General features: G+C 37.8%; 2 protein-coding genes across 4 annotated transcripts; one reads left to right on the top strand and one right to left on the bottom strand.

The window, feature by feature from the left end:
* Positions 1-516: 516 nt before the first annotated feature.
* On the top strand, positions 517-8,835 carry rab38b (RAB38b, member of RAS oncogene family). Of its 2 annotated transcripts, XR_476510.2 has the most exons (4): positions 517-1,603; positions 3,814-4,091; positions 6,105-6,357; positions 6,435-8,835. XR_476510.2 is itself a non-coding variant. In XM_007555668.2 (3 exons), exons 1-3 carry the CDS (start codon positions 1,375-1,377, stop codon positions 6,252-6,254), a joined length of 657 nt encoding a protein of 218 aa, XP_007555730.1. In that variant the 5' UTR covers positions 518-1,374; the 3' UTR covers positions 6,255-8,835. The 2 variants fall into 2 exon arrangements, 1 of the variants encoding a protein (XP_007555730.1); XM_007555668.2 differs by having other exon boundaries at positions 518-1,603; positions 6,105-8,835.
* Positions 8,836-11,222: 2,387 nt separating this feature from the next.
* Positions 11,223-19,933, bottom strand: LOC103140472 (transcription regulator protein BACH1-like). 2 transcript variants are annotated; one of them, XM_007555656.2, is made up of 5 exons: positions 19,728-19,933; positions 19,334-19,582; positions 15,575-17,035; positions 14,330-14,536; positions 11,223-14,232 (listed from the first exon to the last, which is right to left on the bottom strand). In XM_007555656.2, exons 2-5 carry the CDS (start codon positions 19,580-19,582, stop codon positions 13,948-13,950), a joined length of 2,202 nt encoding a protein of 733 aa, XP_007555718.1. In that variant the 5' UTR covers positions 19,728-19,933; the 3' UTR covers positions 11,223-13,947. The 2 variants fall into 2 exon arrangements, with proteins under 2 accessions (XP_007555718.1, XP_007555709.1); XM_007555647.2 differs by having other exon boundaries at positions 19,705-19,932.
* Positions 19,934-20,267: the final 334 nt, after the last annotated feature.

Genomic DNA, 20,267 nt, shown 5'->3' with positions numbered 1-20,267 from the left:
AATTAACAAACTGGAACATAAGCAATTTTTTTAACATATTTTTAGCCCTTGTTACTTAAGTGCACTGTCAGAAAAAGAACTTAATTGTGTCAATTCACTGTGCGACAACTATTAAGCATAATAGGAAATGGGGTTTCTAGGGCGCCCTTCATTAAATAACACATTATAGCTAAATATTTATGCGGAGCTTGCCCATGGTTGTATGTATGTCCCCACCAGCCTTGTAATCTCTATTTTATTCAGTGCTCATTTTTACATTCTGCACTGATAATTCTTTGCAGCATTAGCGAATCCAAAAAATGATTCAGTCACATTATGTGACTGAATGTTTTTGTGACATTCAGTCACAAAAACATTCATTTGTGACTGAATGTTTTTGATATAATTGTCATTTGAATGGGGGCGGTGTAATGTAAAATTGACTTTTTACACCTTTACATCTTGTTATATTATTCTGTCAACAAAACCATGTCATGAGTGAAACTGATTCTTTCATGCATGTTTGAGAAATACTTGAAACTCCCATAGCAGCCATTCAGAGAGCTTAAAAAGTGCTTGCTCTCACCAAGCACCGCCTATTATACAAAGCTCCTCTTTGCAGCTGCAGTCTCCAGTTGAGCTTCCACCTCACAGAACACCCCTCCTCCACAGCTCAGCTCCATCAGACTGGTAACAGTAAATAGCAAACACCTGCTGGAATTGCATGTCTGCTCCTAAGAACTGTTGTAAGCAGCATCACGGCATTGTTTTTGTGAAAGCCTGAAGGTTGAGTGTTGGAACGAGTGTCTTCTTAAAGAGAGAAAAGCCAATTTCAAGATATGATATATACTGCATTAAAAAAAAATCCAGAAGGTAAAATATTACCATGTTGACTTTATGAAATGGATGATTATCCCGCCCTGGGTGCCATTCATACTGCATTTGCCTCAGAAATAAAATATGAAGTAGATCCTGTTTAAATTCTTCAGATTGAGATTGCTTTCGTAATGAATGATGTACTTTATTTATAAGACGTTTTTTCCACAAGATTATGCTGAATTATTTCATTAAATTGTTTTATTCAGAGCTAAAACATAGACAACGTGGCAGAGCAGCTGTCACAATATTAGGAAGTAACATGACGTAGTAGATGGGGAAAAAAAGTTAATATTGCGTTTGAGCGAGTGGAACCCCCGCCTTCAGCTGGCAGGGTGCACAGCTCTTCTCTTCAGCGTGGCCAGGCCAGGTCACAAGTTTCCAAGAACGGCCCCCTGAGCAACCTCACACTCGCGACATGGAGGGCGGTTCCTAAACCCGGGAGACGGAGGCTCGAAACGCAGTTTAACCGTGTCAAAGTTCCTGGGAGCTGCCGCCCTGTGAGACCCAACAGGTGGAATGACGAACCATAACCTGCAACCCAACGGCATGCAGAGTCTCCGGAAGGAGCACCTGTACAAGGTGCTGGTCATCGGAGACCTCGGAGTCGGGAAGACCTCCATCATCAGGCGTTACGTTCACCAGACCTTCTCTAGTAACTACAGGGCCACGATCGGAGTGGATTTCGCCTTGAAAGTCTTGAACTGGGACTCTGAGACTGTCCGGCTTCAGCTGTGGGACATTGCAGGTGGGACAATTTAAGAAGCCGATTATATTTGCGGGGGGGAAAAAGTACTACAGTGACAGCAGGTTGAGCACGTGCAGAAAGCTAGTAGTGATGGACGTGTATGTCACGCATTTTATGGTCTGACTGCAGGGTTTTTGTCATTTTAAAATGTGTTTTTATGATCTGACTGCAGGGTTTTTATCATTTTAAAATGTTCAAGAATAGGGAAACTTGGAAACTTAAAAATGTTTAGAAATGCCATCTCATTTCCTGGAGTGAAGCTGATAATTTGGGTAGATAACACTTATCTTCAAACTTGCAGTGATCAGCCTTGTTAAGTTATGAAAGACAACCTAAATATGCGCAGTCATGAGGGAGCTGCTGTCTGTAAAGTAGACCAGCACACTGTTTCCTAATCATTTTTTTTAGGTATGATGTTACATCATGTGATCAGGTCCATGTGAGGGAGATTTAAAGACAAGTCACAGGAATGTCATTGGAGCCTAAATAAAACAACAATAGATCCTCCCGTAGTTACACACACACTAGCAAAAATACACGTGTAGACAATGAATTACTTTACAAGTTAAATTTAAGTCACATTTACAGTGCACTGAAAAAAAGTGTTCACACCCTTTGAACATTACTGCTCTTTGTAATGTTGCATGTGTTTCACTGGAATTTTATGTGGCACACAAAGTAATGGCATCATTTTAAAGTGAAAAGAAAATGTTTTTAGAAATTCTGAAAAGGTTTCACAAATAAAATTCTGAATAGTTTTTTTTTATGTCTCCAACCTCCTCTACTCTGTTCCCTGTTAATAAAGTCAGTTTCAACTGAGAAGTTTGTTACAGAATATTAGTGAACAAACAGCATCATGAAGGCCAAGGAACTCATCAGACAAGGCAAGGAAAGCAATTTTGTACACTTTGAACATGTCGCTGATGTTTAATGCACCATCAGAATACTGACAGAGGATGGCGCAACTACAAACCATCTAACAGACAGGCTAGTCATAAAGCACTAATTAGAAAAGCTGCCAAGAAGTCCATTAGAGCTCTGGAGGAAAGCCATGAGACGCCCCAAAGTTTGTTATATCTCAGAAAGGGAGTTCTACGTCAAATAGAAGGTCCTCTGGTCACTGAGACTCAAATTGAACATTTTGATCTCACTACAAAACCATGTGGTTTGGTAACAATTCTGACTTCATACCCATGTTAGCACTGAAATAGAGTAATTCAGTTCAGGAATATTTTATTAATCCTCCAGGCATCATGCTGTGTGCATACTCCTCCTTTAGAGGGAACAGGGAAGCTGGTCAAAGTTGATGGAAAGATTGATGGAGCTACAGGGCAGTTTTAGAAGAAAACCTGTGAGAGTCTCAAACAGAGATTCACCTTCCAACTTCAATATTACACTTGGTTGTAATGTGACAAAGTGTGGAAAATTTTAAAGGATAGGAAGCCAATGTCAAGGCATTGCATTCTAACTCTTAGAACAGTATGAGTACATGAGACAAACCTTTTTTAGTCAACACGAATATGTTTTATAGAATCAGTTTTGCAGTATTCAAGCAGAAACTTGCGTCATCAAATGACTGTGTGTCGAGTCACAGTCATTTGTATGATGGCAGTGTGTGTCTAAGACTGCTGTCATGCCAATGCAGACAGCATTTCCTTATGAGTAAAACAATGTCTTGGATGAAAGGAGGAAGTTGTTCCTCCACTGACAGTCAGATTTACGTTCCTTCCTGCTCGTGATGGCAACAAATTGCCATCTTGCAATGCTTAAAGTACTAACTCCTCTCTTCTTTATATTTCTGTGGAGGTTTCCAGTTATCAGCAAGCTGGATACACACTTAACAACCTCTGCTGCAGATTAAGTATTCACATTAATGAGGTAGAAACTAAGGGAATCTACACATGGCAATAATTTAAAAAAAAATATCTTGATAATAAAGTTAAATACTACCTACAGACAAGTATTATTGTTTATTCTGAGCAGGAACAAGTAGTTGCATTGACATTTTAATTGCAACGTGATGGTAAGTCTACAGGAATGTGTTGTTTCATCGGAATCCAGGCACAGATGACTGCTGTCTTGTTGCCAGCTGCCTTAGATATACTTCTGGGAAAAAATGCAGAAAAACAATGAAAATGTCTCATCATAGGGATGCTCTGGAATGCCGAAGTGCTAAAGCATGACTCTGTCTGTGCATGTGCTCGTCACAGGTCAAGAACGATTTGGGAACATGACGCGCGTGTACTACCGCGAAGCCATGGGCGCCTTCATTGTGTTCGATGTGACGCGGCCAACCACCTTTGAGGCCGTCATTAAGTGGAAGGAAGACCTAGATTCGAAAGTAATGTTGGCTAATGGACAGCGCATTGCTACCGTGCTGCTGGCTAATAAGTGTGATCAGGGCAGGGAACTGAGCAACAATGGCATCAAAATGGATCAGTTCTGCAAGGACCATGGCTTTGTTGGTTGGTTTGAGACGTCAGCAAAGGTGAGACTTGGGAATACTTAAGATTTTCTGTTTCAGTATGTGCAACTTGGTGGGTAATTGAGTGACATCAATCCTCTGATTGATCCAACTCCAATTCAACTCGTTCTCAGATTTGGAAATTTAGTGTCACATAATGATCCATGCATGAGCCACATAAACAGGAAATATATTTTTTGCATAAATCTATGTGTGAGATCATTTTGCACTTCAGAAGCCATTACCTGGTGTTCTTCAGTGAACCATTCAACCAGCCTGTTGCAAATCTGGGGTGCATTGTAAAAGCATTCATCCTTGTATGAACTTTATTTTTTTCCATGTTAGAACCAAAAACTTCAATGTGATTTCTTTCTTTCTAAAACTACACATTAGGCTTCATACGATGTATCAAATGATCTGAAACATTGTGTCTTAAGAACAATGCTAAGCTTGAAGCATAGCAAAATAGACAGGATCAGGATCTTGTCATTGTTACAAGATTCAATCTGGCTTGCAAGTAAGAAGATTGTGGAAATGTGAAAACAGGACCTGATTCCAGATTCCTTATCCAGGTAATTGGTGCTATTGAATTAGATTGCAGATTATATCACAAAGCACATTTTTTTTTTTTTTTTTTTTGGTAGAGAAATCTTTTTCTCGCTGTTCTGTCTGTAACCAGGATTAAACTGATCGCCTGGATGATGTTGCTATTTCATTGAGCTTATTATTTCACATTTGGCTGTTTGAAAGGTGAAATGCATGGTTGTTAAAAATTTATTGGAGATAAACAACTTTCAAATAACTTTGCCACAAACCTGATCAAATAGCACATTCTGATTATTGTGAGGCTTGAGTTGGAAAAGTCAACTTAGTTTGAAAATAAAATGTATGTGGAAAAAGTTTCTTTAGAGACTTCTGTCTTTACCTTTTGTCACATGTTTTGGTGTAAATGTAAATGACACTTTTATCAGTTAATTATGTAATTTATTAGGAGAATAACTATCCAGTTCTGTCTGGGACTGTATAAAAAAATGATTGCCCCTAAATCTAGTAACTGATTTTGGGAACCTTACCAGCAACAACTGCCCTGTCAACCATTTGCAGTAACTAGCAATGATTCATTTGCTAGGACCCCTTCTTCCTTGTTGAACCAGTTTATTGGCATTCACTGGATGGTTTTGAGCATGAACAACCTGTTTAGTGTCACGCCAAAATATCTTAGTCAGATTTAAAGCAGGACTGTTGACTAAGCCACTCCAAAACCTTTATTTAATCTTTAGAGTCATTCAGAAGTGGACTGACTGGTGTGCTGGGGATCAGGAAGTGAGAGAGCCTGGAGAGAACCCACATATGTAAACTCCATGCAAAAAGGTACAACTAGTGTTGTACTGATTCTCACATCCTCTGTTGACACTGACATGTCGGAGCGTGCCATCTTTCTTTTGCCACTAAGACTCAACATTCTTGAAGGGTGTAGTTCCTACAATGAGTCTGTTCGCCCAAAAGAAATGCACAGCATTGCAGCAACATTTCAAATGAATTTGTTTCAAACTAACACAAGTTTTCATGAGGTGTATACTGATAATCAACTTTCACATCTCTCTGATGTAAACGTGGTGCCACAATTTGCATTACCTTCATTGCGGTCTAAATGTTTAGGTATGATTTTCTGCGATAAAAAACAGTGACATTTTTGGGGGGATTTTAGCTGTTGTTGAGCACTGAAAACTAATTTACTTGATTTATAAATTACTTTACTAGACAATATTGAACACACCCTTACATCCTTATCCCATTGGGGTAAGGAGGGGTGCTGGTGCCTGTCTCCAGCTGTCAACGGGTGAGAGGCCGGGTACACCCTGGATAGGTCGCCAGTCCATCACAGATATCGAACACATTACAAAGTTTACTTTTATTATGTACTGTGAAGTCTTACTGGGCTTTCAAATAAATGAATTTGTATAGTATACGTAATGACAAAAAGTAGTTCCATTACTGTTCTGTCAATTTTCAACATACCGTATCATTGTCTTTTAGGACAATCTCAATATCAGCGACGCTGCAAACTTCCTGGTCAAGCACATAATGGCCACAGAGAATGACATCCTAAAGTCTGTGGTACCAGACACCATCTCCCCGCAGATGGACTCCAGCAGACAGATGAGCTGCTCCGGATGCTTCAAATAATCAAGTAATGGAAGGAAGAAAGAATGAATGAACATGTGAGAACGGAGAAAGGACAGGACTTTAAAGGAAATCCTACACAGTGTGCAGAATGGAGCAGCACGAAGTCTGTGCGCCACGAAGTCGAGCATTTATTTGTTTCTAGTGACCAAAGCTAACACCTGTCTTTTTTTTTTTTTTTAGAGTGCCTCTGAATTGTGGTCATAATGCATATCTGGAGATTTCTGGTAACACCACTGTCTAAACTGTTTTGAACAGTAAGCATATGCAAGAGTAAGTAACAGGTATATTCCTTTTATGAAGATTGTCTTCTTTCTTCTCACACAACTTCCTCGCATTAATGATCAAAGCAATATAACTGACCCAACAAAGCGTAGGTGCAGTGGATTCAACATTTACATGGACTTAGTGATGGACTTGCAGTGTTTTGGTAAAAAAAACAAACAAAAAAAACTCATTACTTCTCTGTTTGCTTTTAAAGCTGTTGGATGCCGTACTCTTGGAGACTGTGGGTTTCCTTAATGTTATTCTAACAAGGCATAGAGAGGGCTGTGCACCACTGTGAGTGAAGCACACGAGGTGACTGTGTTCGTCTGCACATATTTTTATTATGATTTTAAGTTATTTACTAAGTGCTTTTGTGAGTATTTTAAGGTGCATGTTGAGTTTGAAAATGCATCCAACAGACCGTGTACGAATTATTTAAGTTTGGACCTTAAGTAAGAACACAGTGTTATTTATAGTAACAGCGTGGTTAGACTGTGCCAATGTGAATTGATAAAACATCCTGGAGTCAAGGCTGCTGCAACAGTTAAAGGTTGATGTGACTTTTCAGACATAATGATTGCCATTTTTGTTTTATCAGAGCTAAATAAAATGTGTGTGTGGCAGGTTTGCAAAACACATGAAGTTTTTTTAATCTTAATGTTGTAAACTGAACACACTTCAATTCGTCCACCAAAACCTCAGTATCCATGGTAACAGGAATCTTTTTATGGGGTTTGCTCTACCATCTATGTAGAGCTGCGTCTTGCTGTGCCGTGCACACAAACACACATTAAAGCACACATAAAGACGCTGCATGTCCTCTCTCCTACTCACTGGCTTTGTTGTTGTTTCACAGTTGTTTTTTTTTCCCATGTCTTCCTTTTTGAATTTAAAGGTTATTTCTGCTTGTCAGAGTATTGCTATTACTAGTCAGATGAGTGTTGTGCACAAAGCCAACATTTGTCTTTTACTTCTAACCGTTGGATTCTAAGCTGGTGTCGAGTCAATCAACGTCTGACCAAAATAAAAACTATACACCATAATTGCTGGCATGCCTTGTTAAGATGTGTAAAAAGTGTTAAGCTAAATTCATCTTTTATCGCAGTAGTGAGGTAACATACTGAGATATTTAGCAAAATTTAAGTGTGCAATTTGAGTTTATTTATTAAAATGCTAAATTAAGAAATAGCTGTTTTTTAAGCAAAGTCACAAGGGTCATAATAGTTTTCTCTACACAGCATCTAGAAAGAGTGATCTTTGATCATTCCTCTTTCTGGATGACCCAGAGTCCTGGTTCCTTACTTATGGATGCTTCTTTTCATCTCTTCCCACAAAAAAAGGGTTGATTTTGATTTTTGAACCATTTCTGTGGTGCTTTGGACATGTTTTAGACCTTTACCCTTTGTAGTTTAGTTTAACATTTTTCTTCTGACTGGTCCGACTTGAGTCTGATCGACAGTCTGTGGGCGAAGCTGAAGATCAGAGTCACAGCCAGACTTGGATCTCGTCAACAAATTTAAGTTATCAAAAACCAGCAGAAAGATGTTTTTTTTAGTTTTTTTTTTTTTATCCAAACTGATTTTTCTCTTTCAAAATTGATGTTGCAGTTTGATTGTTTGTTTTGAGAGATGCCTGCTAAGAAGTTTTAGTTAAATAAATTTCTTAACAACTTGACCACCTTACCACAGCTTTACCTTATGAAACTTTCTGTGCTGCTTTTTATTGCGATAATGATGAATTTGAAATAAATGCCTAATTAGAGAAAATTTGGGGGCTAATTTTGAATGTTTTCTTGAAGCCATTTCCTGTTATGCTTGAATGCAACATTGTCTTATGCTTCTCACTTTAATGTCTGAATAAGAGCAGTTAACCTTTGTTTCACATTATGTTCAGACTTCCTGTTTAACTATGTATTCTTATTTAAACATTTCTTGACACAGTGATCTGGTTAAACTGTTAGAGATGACCAAAAATGATGATTTAAGGAGATTGACTTTTGTTTTCTCCCACTAACTGTATGTATTCACATTAAAGTTTTTTTTTTTTAATTGTCAGTGTGAAATACAGCAGTATTTTTAAGTTAATGACTTATTTGTGGATTTCGGAGCTTGTCGGATTCAAGGAATTCCCTTCTTCAGGGAAGTTTAACAGGATGAAGGTGTGCGACTCATGTGACCTCATGTGATATCAGCGTAGTGACATTACATGAAGCACAGGACATTGAGAAAATCTTTTTGTTTCTTAGTTTAAAGGACATAAGAAACACAACTTTTATTGTGTTATTAAACAAGATGGCAAAATAAACCGGTTTCACACATACCTTGTGTTTACTCTTTATCGGATGCATTCTCATAAAACACCAGTCTTTTAATAGTATTTAACCTTTAGCCTGGGACAAACTGTTTTTACTGAAGCAGTGGATTGCAAATCACTTTAAGGGTCAGTGAAAAACTTACCAGGTTTTATTAGTTTAGGTTGAAGAATGTGTGTGTTTGTATGCTTCTGTTCAGAAGGATCCAGGACTCTCAGGTCCCTCATTAGTCGGACACATGACTGGATTATTCTCTGCATGAGGGATTAGATTTGGTCATCTGCCTTTGGCTCCAGTTAACGCTTCCCTAATGTGTAGTTGAGGCCTGTGGATGCAGTGAATGGTCTGAAAAGATAGCAATTCCGTATTTTTCAGTGTACGCTTCTTTATTTAATCATGTAAACTTAAGGATCGGTAGAATAAGATTAGCTGTTTTCTCATGCACCGTTCCATTCTCTCTTCTTTTTTTTTTCCTGTTCCGCCCGACTCTTGAAGTGTTTTCGAGGCCGTGTTTAAACACACAGTTTATTTGGAAAGTTAGCACTGAGCCAATGTGAAACCCAAGGGGGAATATCTGATACTGCTTTTTTTTTTTCCCCAGGAGAAATAAACAATAACAGTCAAATGAAGCCATTAAATAGAAATTTTAAAATCTATTTTAAATTAGCACTGGGATCAAATTCATTAAAAAATATGGCCTGTTACCTTGACAACAGGTGGCACAGATTCAGCCAGTCTTTGTTGGGATTATGCACCCAGTATATCCTGCTATCTGTGGTTCTCACGATTTGCCAGAGAACCACTTACACCAAATGCTCATCGAAGCAGAAAAAAAAGAACAGAGCTGAGAATAGATGTTGTGAGGCTGAAATGTCTGATTAGGATGTAAAAGGAAGGTCTCCAGATTAACCAAGTTTGAACACAGCAAATACATACAATTCAATCAACAACTTATATTAAAAAAAAAAACAAAAACAAAAAAAAAACATTTAGATTCTAAAAGTTTTGTTTTGGAATTATGTCCAAATTCAATCAACCCAATTTTCTTTTATCTTCATATTAGCTAGAAGAGCTCAAACAAAATTACAAAATTATGGGATTGATGTGTGTACTGATTATTTGCGTTGTCCTTCCTTCTTTCTTAGGAAGCTCATCTTATTTTAACTTCCAGTATTTGTTCCTGTGGAGCCATCTATTGTCAAGTTCAAGAAATTGCAGGCTTTTAGTCAACTCAACTGGAAAATATTAAAAGACCATACTTATACCAGAATTGTTTTTATTGATTAGATTTTATGTTGGGGAAAATGTTTTCATTCAGAGATATTTAATTTAGAAAAACTGAAATAAAAATAACAAACACTTTGTTGGGTATAATTTCATAAACATAAAGAGAAGTTAAGTCACTGGAGACAGTGAAGCAGATCTTCAGCTTAGTCAAAAGTTTTGTAAAGGAAAATACTATTCCTACTCATTGAAGAGCAAATTCACAGTTCCGACATAGTCGGCTTGCAGAATTGGGCCTTCTGATCTCACTTTCACTTACACTGATAACGTGTGAGAGTGACCAGCGTTTTTCTGAATAACAAAAGGTTTCGTAGTCTTTTGGCGAGTATCAGTCTATGTTTTCACACGTTTCTGCTAATAAAAGAAATCTACAGAGAAACACACAGAGGGGAATGATTAATAGAACAAAATTATATCTCGTTAGAAATAGATGGACTTTATGGATTCATCATAACATCTAGTCGTCACATAAGAATAACACGTGGAATCTCCTATGTATAAATATTTCTATCACTCTGAGGAAAAGTGTCATCTGATGCCTGCTAACATGTTAGCATAAATTATCTGGTTTGGTTTTTCAAAACCTACTAGCTGGTACCACCCGGACCAGAGAAACCACTTACACCAAATGCTCATCGCTGTGTATTGCGCGCCAGCAAGTTTATTGATAAGCAGACTGCTTTTGTTGTTTGCAACGTCTGAGATTTAAATCTGTGCTTTAAATCCGTGTTTTAAATCACAGCAAAGGCTGGACCTTGCAAACTCCTGGAACAACAACATCTCAACCACCATTTGAGCAGCAGAAGGCCTGGCATCTGACAAACCTGAGAGCAGAAAATGTAAGCTGCAGTAAAAGACATAAACAGGTGTGGAAAGGCAATGATGGACTAAACACATTATACTTTTATAGGAAATTAAAGCACAAGAGAAAACGTGCAGTAGTGTGACTAAGGTATAAGATTTAACAGAGAAGAGACAAATTTAATCACAATGAATTTGTCAATACTGAAAAATGAGCCCTCTCCAGAAATAAAAGAATCACTTTTACCACTTGCACTAAGCACAAAGGGATTTTATATATAAAGGAAATAAACAAAATTACCATCAAGTATTTTATCAAAATTATTTTTTATATATTTGAACTGAGAATGCCAAGGTACAAAAGAGAGACGCAGAAATACAAGAGCTGGAGGTCCTTTCAGTTAACATAATACAGTAAACTTTAGTAACGATGATTTGCCACTAGAGGGCAGGCAGTACCACAGTGATTAAGAAGTAGTGTAAGGGTTCAAGTTTGTATCACAAAATATATTCATTCACCACATATCTTAATATACACAAAACTGAAATAAAAATATGCACATAATGATTACGTAAATCAAAGCGGACCACAGCTGGTTCAAAACACGATTCATTTGAAATATAATAACAGAAGAAAGTATCAAGAAAATCTTAAGTACATGAAAAGCAACTGTAGATGTGAAATATGTAACAACAATAGATGTAATAGCTAACCTAAAAGCCACAGATGAAGAATCAGGCAAGGGATCAGAAAATTAACTTAAATCTAATTGTGCTGCATCATCAGTGAGTTCTGTATAATTTGTTAACTTGACCTCTGTCAATGATTTAGATAATGGTGTTTAAGATAATAAGTAACAAGCCAAACGTTCAACCATAGCAGGATGTGCTTCAAAACAGAACAAGGAAACAAAGTGTTTTTCTAAAGTTATTTATAGTACTACATAGAAAAATGTGGATGGCTTTACTACTAAAACCTCCTGATGAATCAAAACGCTGGCCAGGTGCAAAGCTTTGCACTTTGGAAAGATTCTAAAGTGTTTTCTTTAAATAGTTAAAAAAAAATCTTACAGTTAAATGAGGTTAGATTTATGCTGCTAGGTTTTTAACGAGCTAGGACAGATCTGTGGTTCCTACAAGAGCTTTGTCACTGTGGTCGACCGAGGGAAGGAGACCACAATGACTGCAAGAAAAATGAGAGCCAAACTGTTGAAAAGGTAAACATGGTGCACTGTGCCAATGCATAGACTTTGGGATTAGTTACAGTAATTTGCAGAAATCCTCAGTCATTTATCATCTCTTTATGGCTTATTTCTAAACAGCCACATTTTTTTCTAAATATGTTAGTGCAAAAATTAACAATGGTTTTCAATGCTATGTGGATCTTTAAAAGTTTTTCTTGGCATGCCGACTGCAGGATTGTTATTTTTAATCCGGTACATGACCATTTTCAAAGCAATGTTTTGTGAGTCTGCATTTTGGTCTGATCATGTGGTGATTCTTACATGAACCCTTTCTTCCACTACTATGGCAGAATGGTGGACAATGACCATTCAAGTCAGCAAGCCCATACTATAGATAATTAGAGGGATGAATTTAAGGTGGATGTAATCCACAAGTAAAAAACAAACAAACAATGAAAACACTTTAATTTAGAACCAAGTAATAAGCTTGCAATCCAAAACCAGCTTTTGCATTGTTAGCTACAGATGGTATTCAGCAACATTTTCTTACAGTGTGCAAAAAAGGGACACTAGTTGATCATAAAAAGAAATTGTAGAAAGGTTGTTTAGGGACAACTAAACGATTTGTTTTGCTCCTTTGGTATTATCAGGAGAAAGACATCCAATCATTGTAAAAAACTGCTTCAACCCACAAATCACTTAAGGGCAAAATCACCTGTAGTTTTGTTACCCATAACAAACCACCATAGCAAAAGAATATTTTGGGATCTGTGTCACAAACATGGAATTTACCATTGTTTCCACCAGACTTGTAAAAAAAATATATATATATACCAAAAGTAGTGCAATATTTTTGACATCAAAAACATTTGCATCATTATCTGAAATCTTAAGTAGATGCATCAACTGAAGAAAAATATCTGCATATTTATTACTTTTAAAGAGATAAAATTCTTCTGGAAAATAAGCAACAAGCCGTCGATAGCAATAATAGTGATATTGTCTATTTGGTTTAAACTGTTTTTTATTTAAAGATTTGGGGGCTTTTTTTTTAATTCAACCTATACATATGCACCATTTCTTTTTGAGCACACAGGGACAAACCATAAATGGTAATTTTTAGGTTTACAAAGTTTACAGAAATAATTATTTCTTTAAAAGATAAAAAAAAAAGGTTCTCCTCTGGAGGGCAAACTATTTAAAAAAACTGTGATTTATAAACCATGGCTCAGTGGGACACCTGAAAACTGCCTGATCTTTTCTGATCCTTAACTGTCATTAATTTACACTTTGCAATGCCAGTATCAGTTCTTGCATGAATGATGCCCTGAGTGCTGAATCAAAATCAAACTATCTGTAATCAGTGCAGAACAAGGTCCAGGTTTGGATTGAGTATTTAGGTTTCATGCTTATAATTATCAAACTGAATTTTAAAGAATTTAATGAAAAATAACCCAAAACATATTCGTCCAGAAACTCCGAAAACTTTTTTTAAGCACTTGTGTCACCCTGTAAAAGAGTGGCTCCCTGGGCAGTGAGTAAAAAACTGTAATGCTGTTAAAAAAATAAATAAATAAAAACTGGTGACAGATAACATTGTGGATTTGGGAATGCAAATAAAATAACTCAATGTGACCCCTTCCAAATATATTTGAGTTAAAAAGAGAATAAAGTAAGCAATAAATGTAAAGAATCTACTGATCACAGCAATTACAATGTCTACAATCTCTGGACATTTCTGTCCTTCGGTCACAGTGCATGATAATGTCCTAGCGAACGCAAAAAGAATACTGTACAGCTTAATGATCATCATAGTCTGTGGCACAGTGAGTTTGCTTCAGCATTTCTGTCATGTGCTTGTATCTGTGTGTGGATTAAGTGTATCTTCCTGAGATGCTGAGGTTTTTGGGTGGAGTGATGATCCGTGTTGTGACAGAAGCGCATCTATCTGAGGAACCAATGAGGACAGAGGGCAGTCTGAAGAGGTGCAACTGGCTAACACCTGCAGCTGGTCTGGGTGTAGGTTTGCTTCACTGCAGACCCTCCGACACAAAGCGTTTACAGTGTGACATGTTTCCATTTTCCTCTGGGACAGCCGGCTCCTTTCCAAGATCAGTTTCTCCCTCTCTGTCTTCTGTAGCAAACATGTACAGAAAGCACAACCTGATTGACAAACGTCTGATGAAAAATAAGATCATACCAAAAAAACAAAAACACAAAGACTGCCTTACCAGTTTGTTGATTTCACACTGTAGATTATATATGCAGTCCAGCTTTCTTTTGCGACAACGCTGAGCTGCGAGGCGGTTTTTGCTGCGGCGTCTAATATCATGGACAAACTCTAGTTGTTCTTGGGTAAGAACCTGTTGCTTCAGCAGCTGCTGGAAGTCATTTCGGTTCAGATTCACAATCCAATCCACAGAGAATGGCAACTGCACCTGAGAAAACCCCGTAAAAATGTAGGTTATACACAAAACATACGCCCAGATAAAGGGGCATCTTCAAAGACATCTGTGCTCTTTGATGCTAACATCTTGTACGCCCATGTAAAACTTTCTGTAAATGCAAAAACATGAATGGGAAATTGAGTTTGCGTTGCTATATTTTTTTCTAAGCCGGTAAATAGTACACCTGGAAATCTGCTGAGGTAAGCATGCACCAGGAAACGTATCACCATCAGACTCATTAAGCAGCAGAAGCTTTATCTGGCGCAAGTAATTTAAATACATTACCCGTGGGAAGAACTTAGCCTTATCTGCACACCCCTTATCTGTATTTCTCACCCAATCTCCTTAGCAACCTAAGAAACGTCTGAAAGCTATGAAATGACCTCAGTTTGATGCTCAGTGAATAGGCTGCGCTGAGAATTTTGGCTGTGTTGGACTCTGAACCAGACAGCCTGCTCAAACACACACACACACACACGCATACATCTTGTCTACTGGGTGAATAATTAACTTGACAACATAGCATATCTACTTTTCATGAATGCAGATGCTTGTTTGTTTATGACAAAGTGAACCTGACTCTCTAATCTTAGAAAATATGATGACATAGTGTACAGGAAGTAGACTGTTTTTTTTTTTTTAAGGTACAGCCAAAACATTGAAGATGTTTTCACTGAACAGTACACAGTAGTGCATAATTGTAAAATGGAAGAGATTTGAAACATGTTTTTTAAATTTTTGTTTCAAAAGGTAAGTATGCTTAGAGTGATATGCACTCGTATTAGGCTTTGAACACACCATTCTTAATTATGGTGGTGGCAGAAAAACGCTGAGGAAATGCTTTTCTTAAAATAAATTGTAGTACATCATCCTTGAAGTGATACATGGCAGTGGCAGCATCATGCCGTAGGAGTGCTGGGTAAAGAAAACCTTGTTTTCAACTGAGTCATACAGTACTTTGTCTTGGTGTAAAATATAAAATCCTATGAGATGCATTGAAGCTTGACAGTGAAACTGTTCGCTGCTCACCTGTAGCGCCCTCTCAGCGGTGGAGAACTCACTGTCTCCCTCTGTTTCCGTCTCAGAATCTCCATCCTCCCCTGAGTTTACAGACGACTGAGTTGTCCCCTCGCTCTCAAACATTGGACAGTTCATTTGGTCAAAATCCTGATAAAACGGGCATCCAGTTTTGGTGGAAGCGAGGTTTGACCACTGTAGAGATGAGCCCTGCACGCATTCTCCACATGCATCTGTGGAGCACCCTGCTTCACAGTCCAGGAAATTTTGCTGGTAGGCGTCTTTACTGAACCTGAATTGCTCGCGGAGGTGATCAGCCGTTTCCTTCTTCACTGTGCTTCTCTCTCTGGAGTTTTCTCTAATGATAGCTGCTCTTTCCATGTTTGACATTTGTGCACTTTTTCTTCCTTGTTGACTGACATCGTCTTGATTTTTTCCCTTGTCTTCTGACATCTCATTTTGTTGGGAAGAGCATGAGATTATTGCGCCAGAGACTCTTGATGTTTTACTTTCTGTATTGTTGACAGCACACTTTTCATTCCCCATTGACTGAGTGATTGTAGCGTCCACACCCAGACACATTAAGGGGCAGAAGGGCAGTGATGATCTCTCACAGAGGATTGGGCTTGGCTTTGGTGAGAGTGTTTTTATTTTTGTTTTCTCTGAAGAAACAACTTCAGATGAGTACTCCATCTTTTCTTCATGCGTCCTAATGTTCTTCTCCTCTACCTTGCAACATTGATTTCCCTCTTCAAATGTACCTTCCTTAGAAATATCAACTACAACTTTACTTTCACAGTTCTCGCTTTTCACATTGTGTTTTTCAGTTTTCCACACTTCTTGTACTTCAGCTTTGCTTTCTATACATTTATTGGAGTTTGGATTTCCAGTTAGATCAACCGTGGTTTGTTTTTCACAATGTACCTTGTTGGGGCACGACAGGCAGGAGAGGGCAAAGCCATTCCTGATCTCTGATACAGCTGAATTGAAGGAGCATTTCTCACTGGCAAACATTCCCTTCTCGCAAGCCAACTGGAACTTGCGATACTTTGGACCCTGTATGACTGGCTCATTTTTGCCTTCAGCTCCCAAACTGCGTGTGCTATTTTGACTTCCCATTTTGTTGCTCACTGACTTGTTATAGTCCCATGTCACGTCCCGCTTTGGTGATGAGTCAGCGACTGGTTTTACTTCTTTGTCATCCAACAACACGTCGTCAGAGTCTGTGGCACTATTTTCTTTTGATAATCGCCTCTTGCATTCCTTCCGACAACAGGTCTTTCGCACAATGGGGGCAGAGCCGTTGCGACTCAAGAAGAACTTTGGCAGGAGGAAATCAAAACATGCCTCGTCCAAGTCCCTGAACCCAAGGATCGAGGCTGAGCTTCGTATTTCTAAAACATTGTCTTTTCCAAAGTTGAGTTTGGATGTGTAGGCAAATTGCAGCAGTGGTTCAAAGCCAGCCAGTGTCACCTGTTAAAAAATAAGTAAGACACATTAACAACATTATTTAAAGTACAGAAGCTCAAAGTAATGTGCTTCTGTTTAAAATCTTTGTTACTTTTTACTTTATAAGTCATTGTTGTGCAGTGACATTGTGTGAAAATACAGTAGGTCCACACACTTGTTGTTTGATTTAACAATGTACAAGTGAAAAAACATTGTAAGTTTCTGGTAAGTACATAAAAAGTTAATATAGATCATGCAGTAGATAATTTGCTTGGCCTCTTGGTTTTGTAAGATTTAGTTGAAGACTACACCCACTAGCTATCTTGACAGGGCGCAAAACAACTAGTGTCTCAAAAACATTAAAAGGATTTATGCAAAAGCAATCTTATAAACTTTAATACTGTGCTCACATTTGCATTGAACAGTTATTTAAGCACAGCTTAGGATATTTACACAAGAATAGCAGGGAGGAGACAGAAGGATATTCCCATCTAAAACACACACTGGGAACGGAATATGTAAAACATTTCCAGTCAGAGTATCCTTCAGATATGAATGGAAAGTGTCTTAAAAGACGACATATCACAGGTTTTTAAATTTTACATTTTTTACACTTAATATGAGCTGTCTAATATACATGTTTATAGGTATTTACTTTTATTGGGCACACTTAACATGTTCAGGTATGAAAATTAATGTAGTATACCCCCTCCTACAGTCATGTTCCCAACATGTTTGCACTTTTAAATTAAGCATCTATAAGTAACCAATAAAAACTCAAGAAAATAATTTTTAATTTTTTTATAAACTGCAATAAAAAAATTATTTCGGACGATGAATAGTTTAGGACACACTAGCATTTATTTTCACTTAAAATAGCTATTGTTACATAGGTTTATTACATCAGATGCATGATGATGTTGCTAAGCTAAGGATTTTTGATTAGGTTTGAAATGTTTAAATCTTAGACATTTGCTTAGACACAACTACCCACATGCCCAGTTTTACCTGGATAACCAAGTTTCTCCTTTCTAAAATTGCAGAAACACCCCCTGCCCCCCGCCCCAACCTTCTACAGAACAATATTCTATCGACACAATAATCTAAAACTAAAGTATCTGGATACAATGACAGGGGACTTTTGGCATAAAAAACATTCTCCACAAATAAACAACAGCATAGCTGAAAGCGTTAAGGCTTGGGGATAGTTTGAGTCAGCAGGACCTGGACAGCTCACCATTACATGTCCCACAATGGATTCTAATGTGTATTTACAGCAACTAAAGAAACGTGTGTGACTGTAAAAACCACAGCAAAAGCTGAAGCAGAAACAGACACCGAATCTTGACAGTGGCCAAAACATACCATGAAATCTACTAAAGATTGAGAAAAAGCAAAGTCCTGGGACAAGTCAAAGTCTATATCACAACTCTGCAAATAGTCATCAGTATTTGTATAAAGAATCAACAAAGATGTAACAAGGACTTAAAGGACTGAAATAATGTTTCCCTGGACCTTTTCCCAGTGTGTGAAATTGAATTGGAGTAGTTTTGAGATATTGTCTAAGTCAGGGGATCCCACCTTTATTAGCCAATGGGGTCAATTTATAAGGAATTATGGAAAATAAAGACAACAAGAAATACACTCTATATGAGATGACTTTGTAGGAATAACTTAATTATAATGATCTATTTAAATACTAAGATAAAAACAAAGTCAAAGAAATGAATTCTCCAGACATACTTTTTAACACATATATAAAACTGTCATAGAAACTTTTTGATCTAGCATTCTTTGTGAATTTTATTGTGAAAGCTTGAGTTGATATCTGTACAGGGGAGGATTACATCAGTTATATTTGTTAATTGGGAAAAATTATTTGCAGAAAAACAATTAGTCATTCTGTGATTAAAATGATACATTGAAATTGGTATTGGTTTGCAAAGCCAAAAACCTGCATGACTGACTTATTTTTTAAAATTTTATTATTATTTATTTTTTCATTTGTTTTACATTAATTCCATGAGATCAACAAACAAATGATGTGATAATGTTCAAAATATAACTAAATGTGTTAAGTGAAGTTGTCTTTTTGGTAAGGGTAAGTTTAGTTGCTGTCAATTTTACAAACTGACTGTTCATGAGTCATCAGAAAACAAAAATCCCCGGGACTGGCACTTGAGGAAATAAGGGTTTTAGTTATGTTTCTCACTTCATTTTCAAACAGATTTGTGGTTTCTGAGGCAGAAGAGTTTTTTTTTTGTATAACTTTTATTTTTATTTTTTTTGTCTGTAACATGGCATCCTGAACCAACTTCTCACCTCTTCTGGCAAAGTGATCACTGCTCCGTGTTGGGTCGGGGAAGAGATCTTTTGCAAGAAGTACTCGCTACAGGAAGCGAGCACAGAGCGGTGGGCTCTAAAACTCTGACCTTCCACCAGCACCGTCACGTCACACAACATGTCCCGGCAGCGCTGCTCATTCAGGCGATGTAGCACCTGGGAGGAATGTACTGTGGACTCGAATGTAAACACAGACGACCGCGGGGCAAGCCCAGCCATCACAGACATCTATGTGTATACAAAACACACAAGCACACACAGGTTAACCACTCCCACACTGCTAAAACCGTATTTCACACATAGATATGTCTATCACTTAATAGAAAAGGGAAAAAATAAAATGTGCCTACCTTCGAAAGCTGGCTTTGCTCACCTCTCTTAAGGTGCTAAAGAAAGTTCCAGCAGCCTCACAGACATGGATTTTGGTAGATGGAATGTCGACTAACCGGGCTGTTTCCCAGCACGCCTTATCACAGCTCAGCTACAAACTAAAAGCTGAGCTTGACTCAGTCATATGGCCTGTGAGTGCGTATGCGAGAGGGAGGGAGGGAGAAGCACTGGGAGTGTGTGTGTGTGTAAGTCTGTGTGTGCATACGTGTTGTAACCACCATGGGTGTGACAAAGGAGAGCTGACTCATACGCTCCTCCTGATAAAGGATGAGCTAGCACTTTTCACTCCACTGGATCTGTCTGGTAAACAGACTTTTCTTTGGAAATCCGCCCTGAGCACAATAAAGGAATCTAAGATGAAGGCGGGCAATAAAGTCTGGATTTCAAGAAGATGAGGCAACTTATATCAAACAAAGACTTTTAAGAATATGCCCTGCAGAAAAACAACACGCACAATGACTTTCTTCAGGTGATACAGTGAAGTGAAAAAGAATGCAGAGCTGATCTATTTTACTAAATGTAA

This window comes from Poecilia formosa, unplaced genomic scaffold (assembly GCF_000485575.1).
Source record: "Poecilia formosa unplaced genomic scaffold, Poecilia_formosa-5.1.2 Scaffold3, whole genome shotgun sequence".
Taxonomy (NCBI): Eukaryota; Metazoa; Chordata; class Actinopteri; order Cyprinodontiformes; family Poeciliidae; genus Poecilia; species Poecilia formosa.
This window is presented reverse-complemented; position numbering and strand designations above follow the sequence as displayed.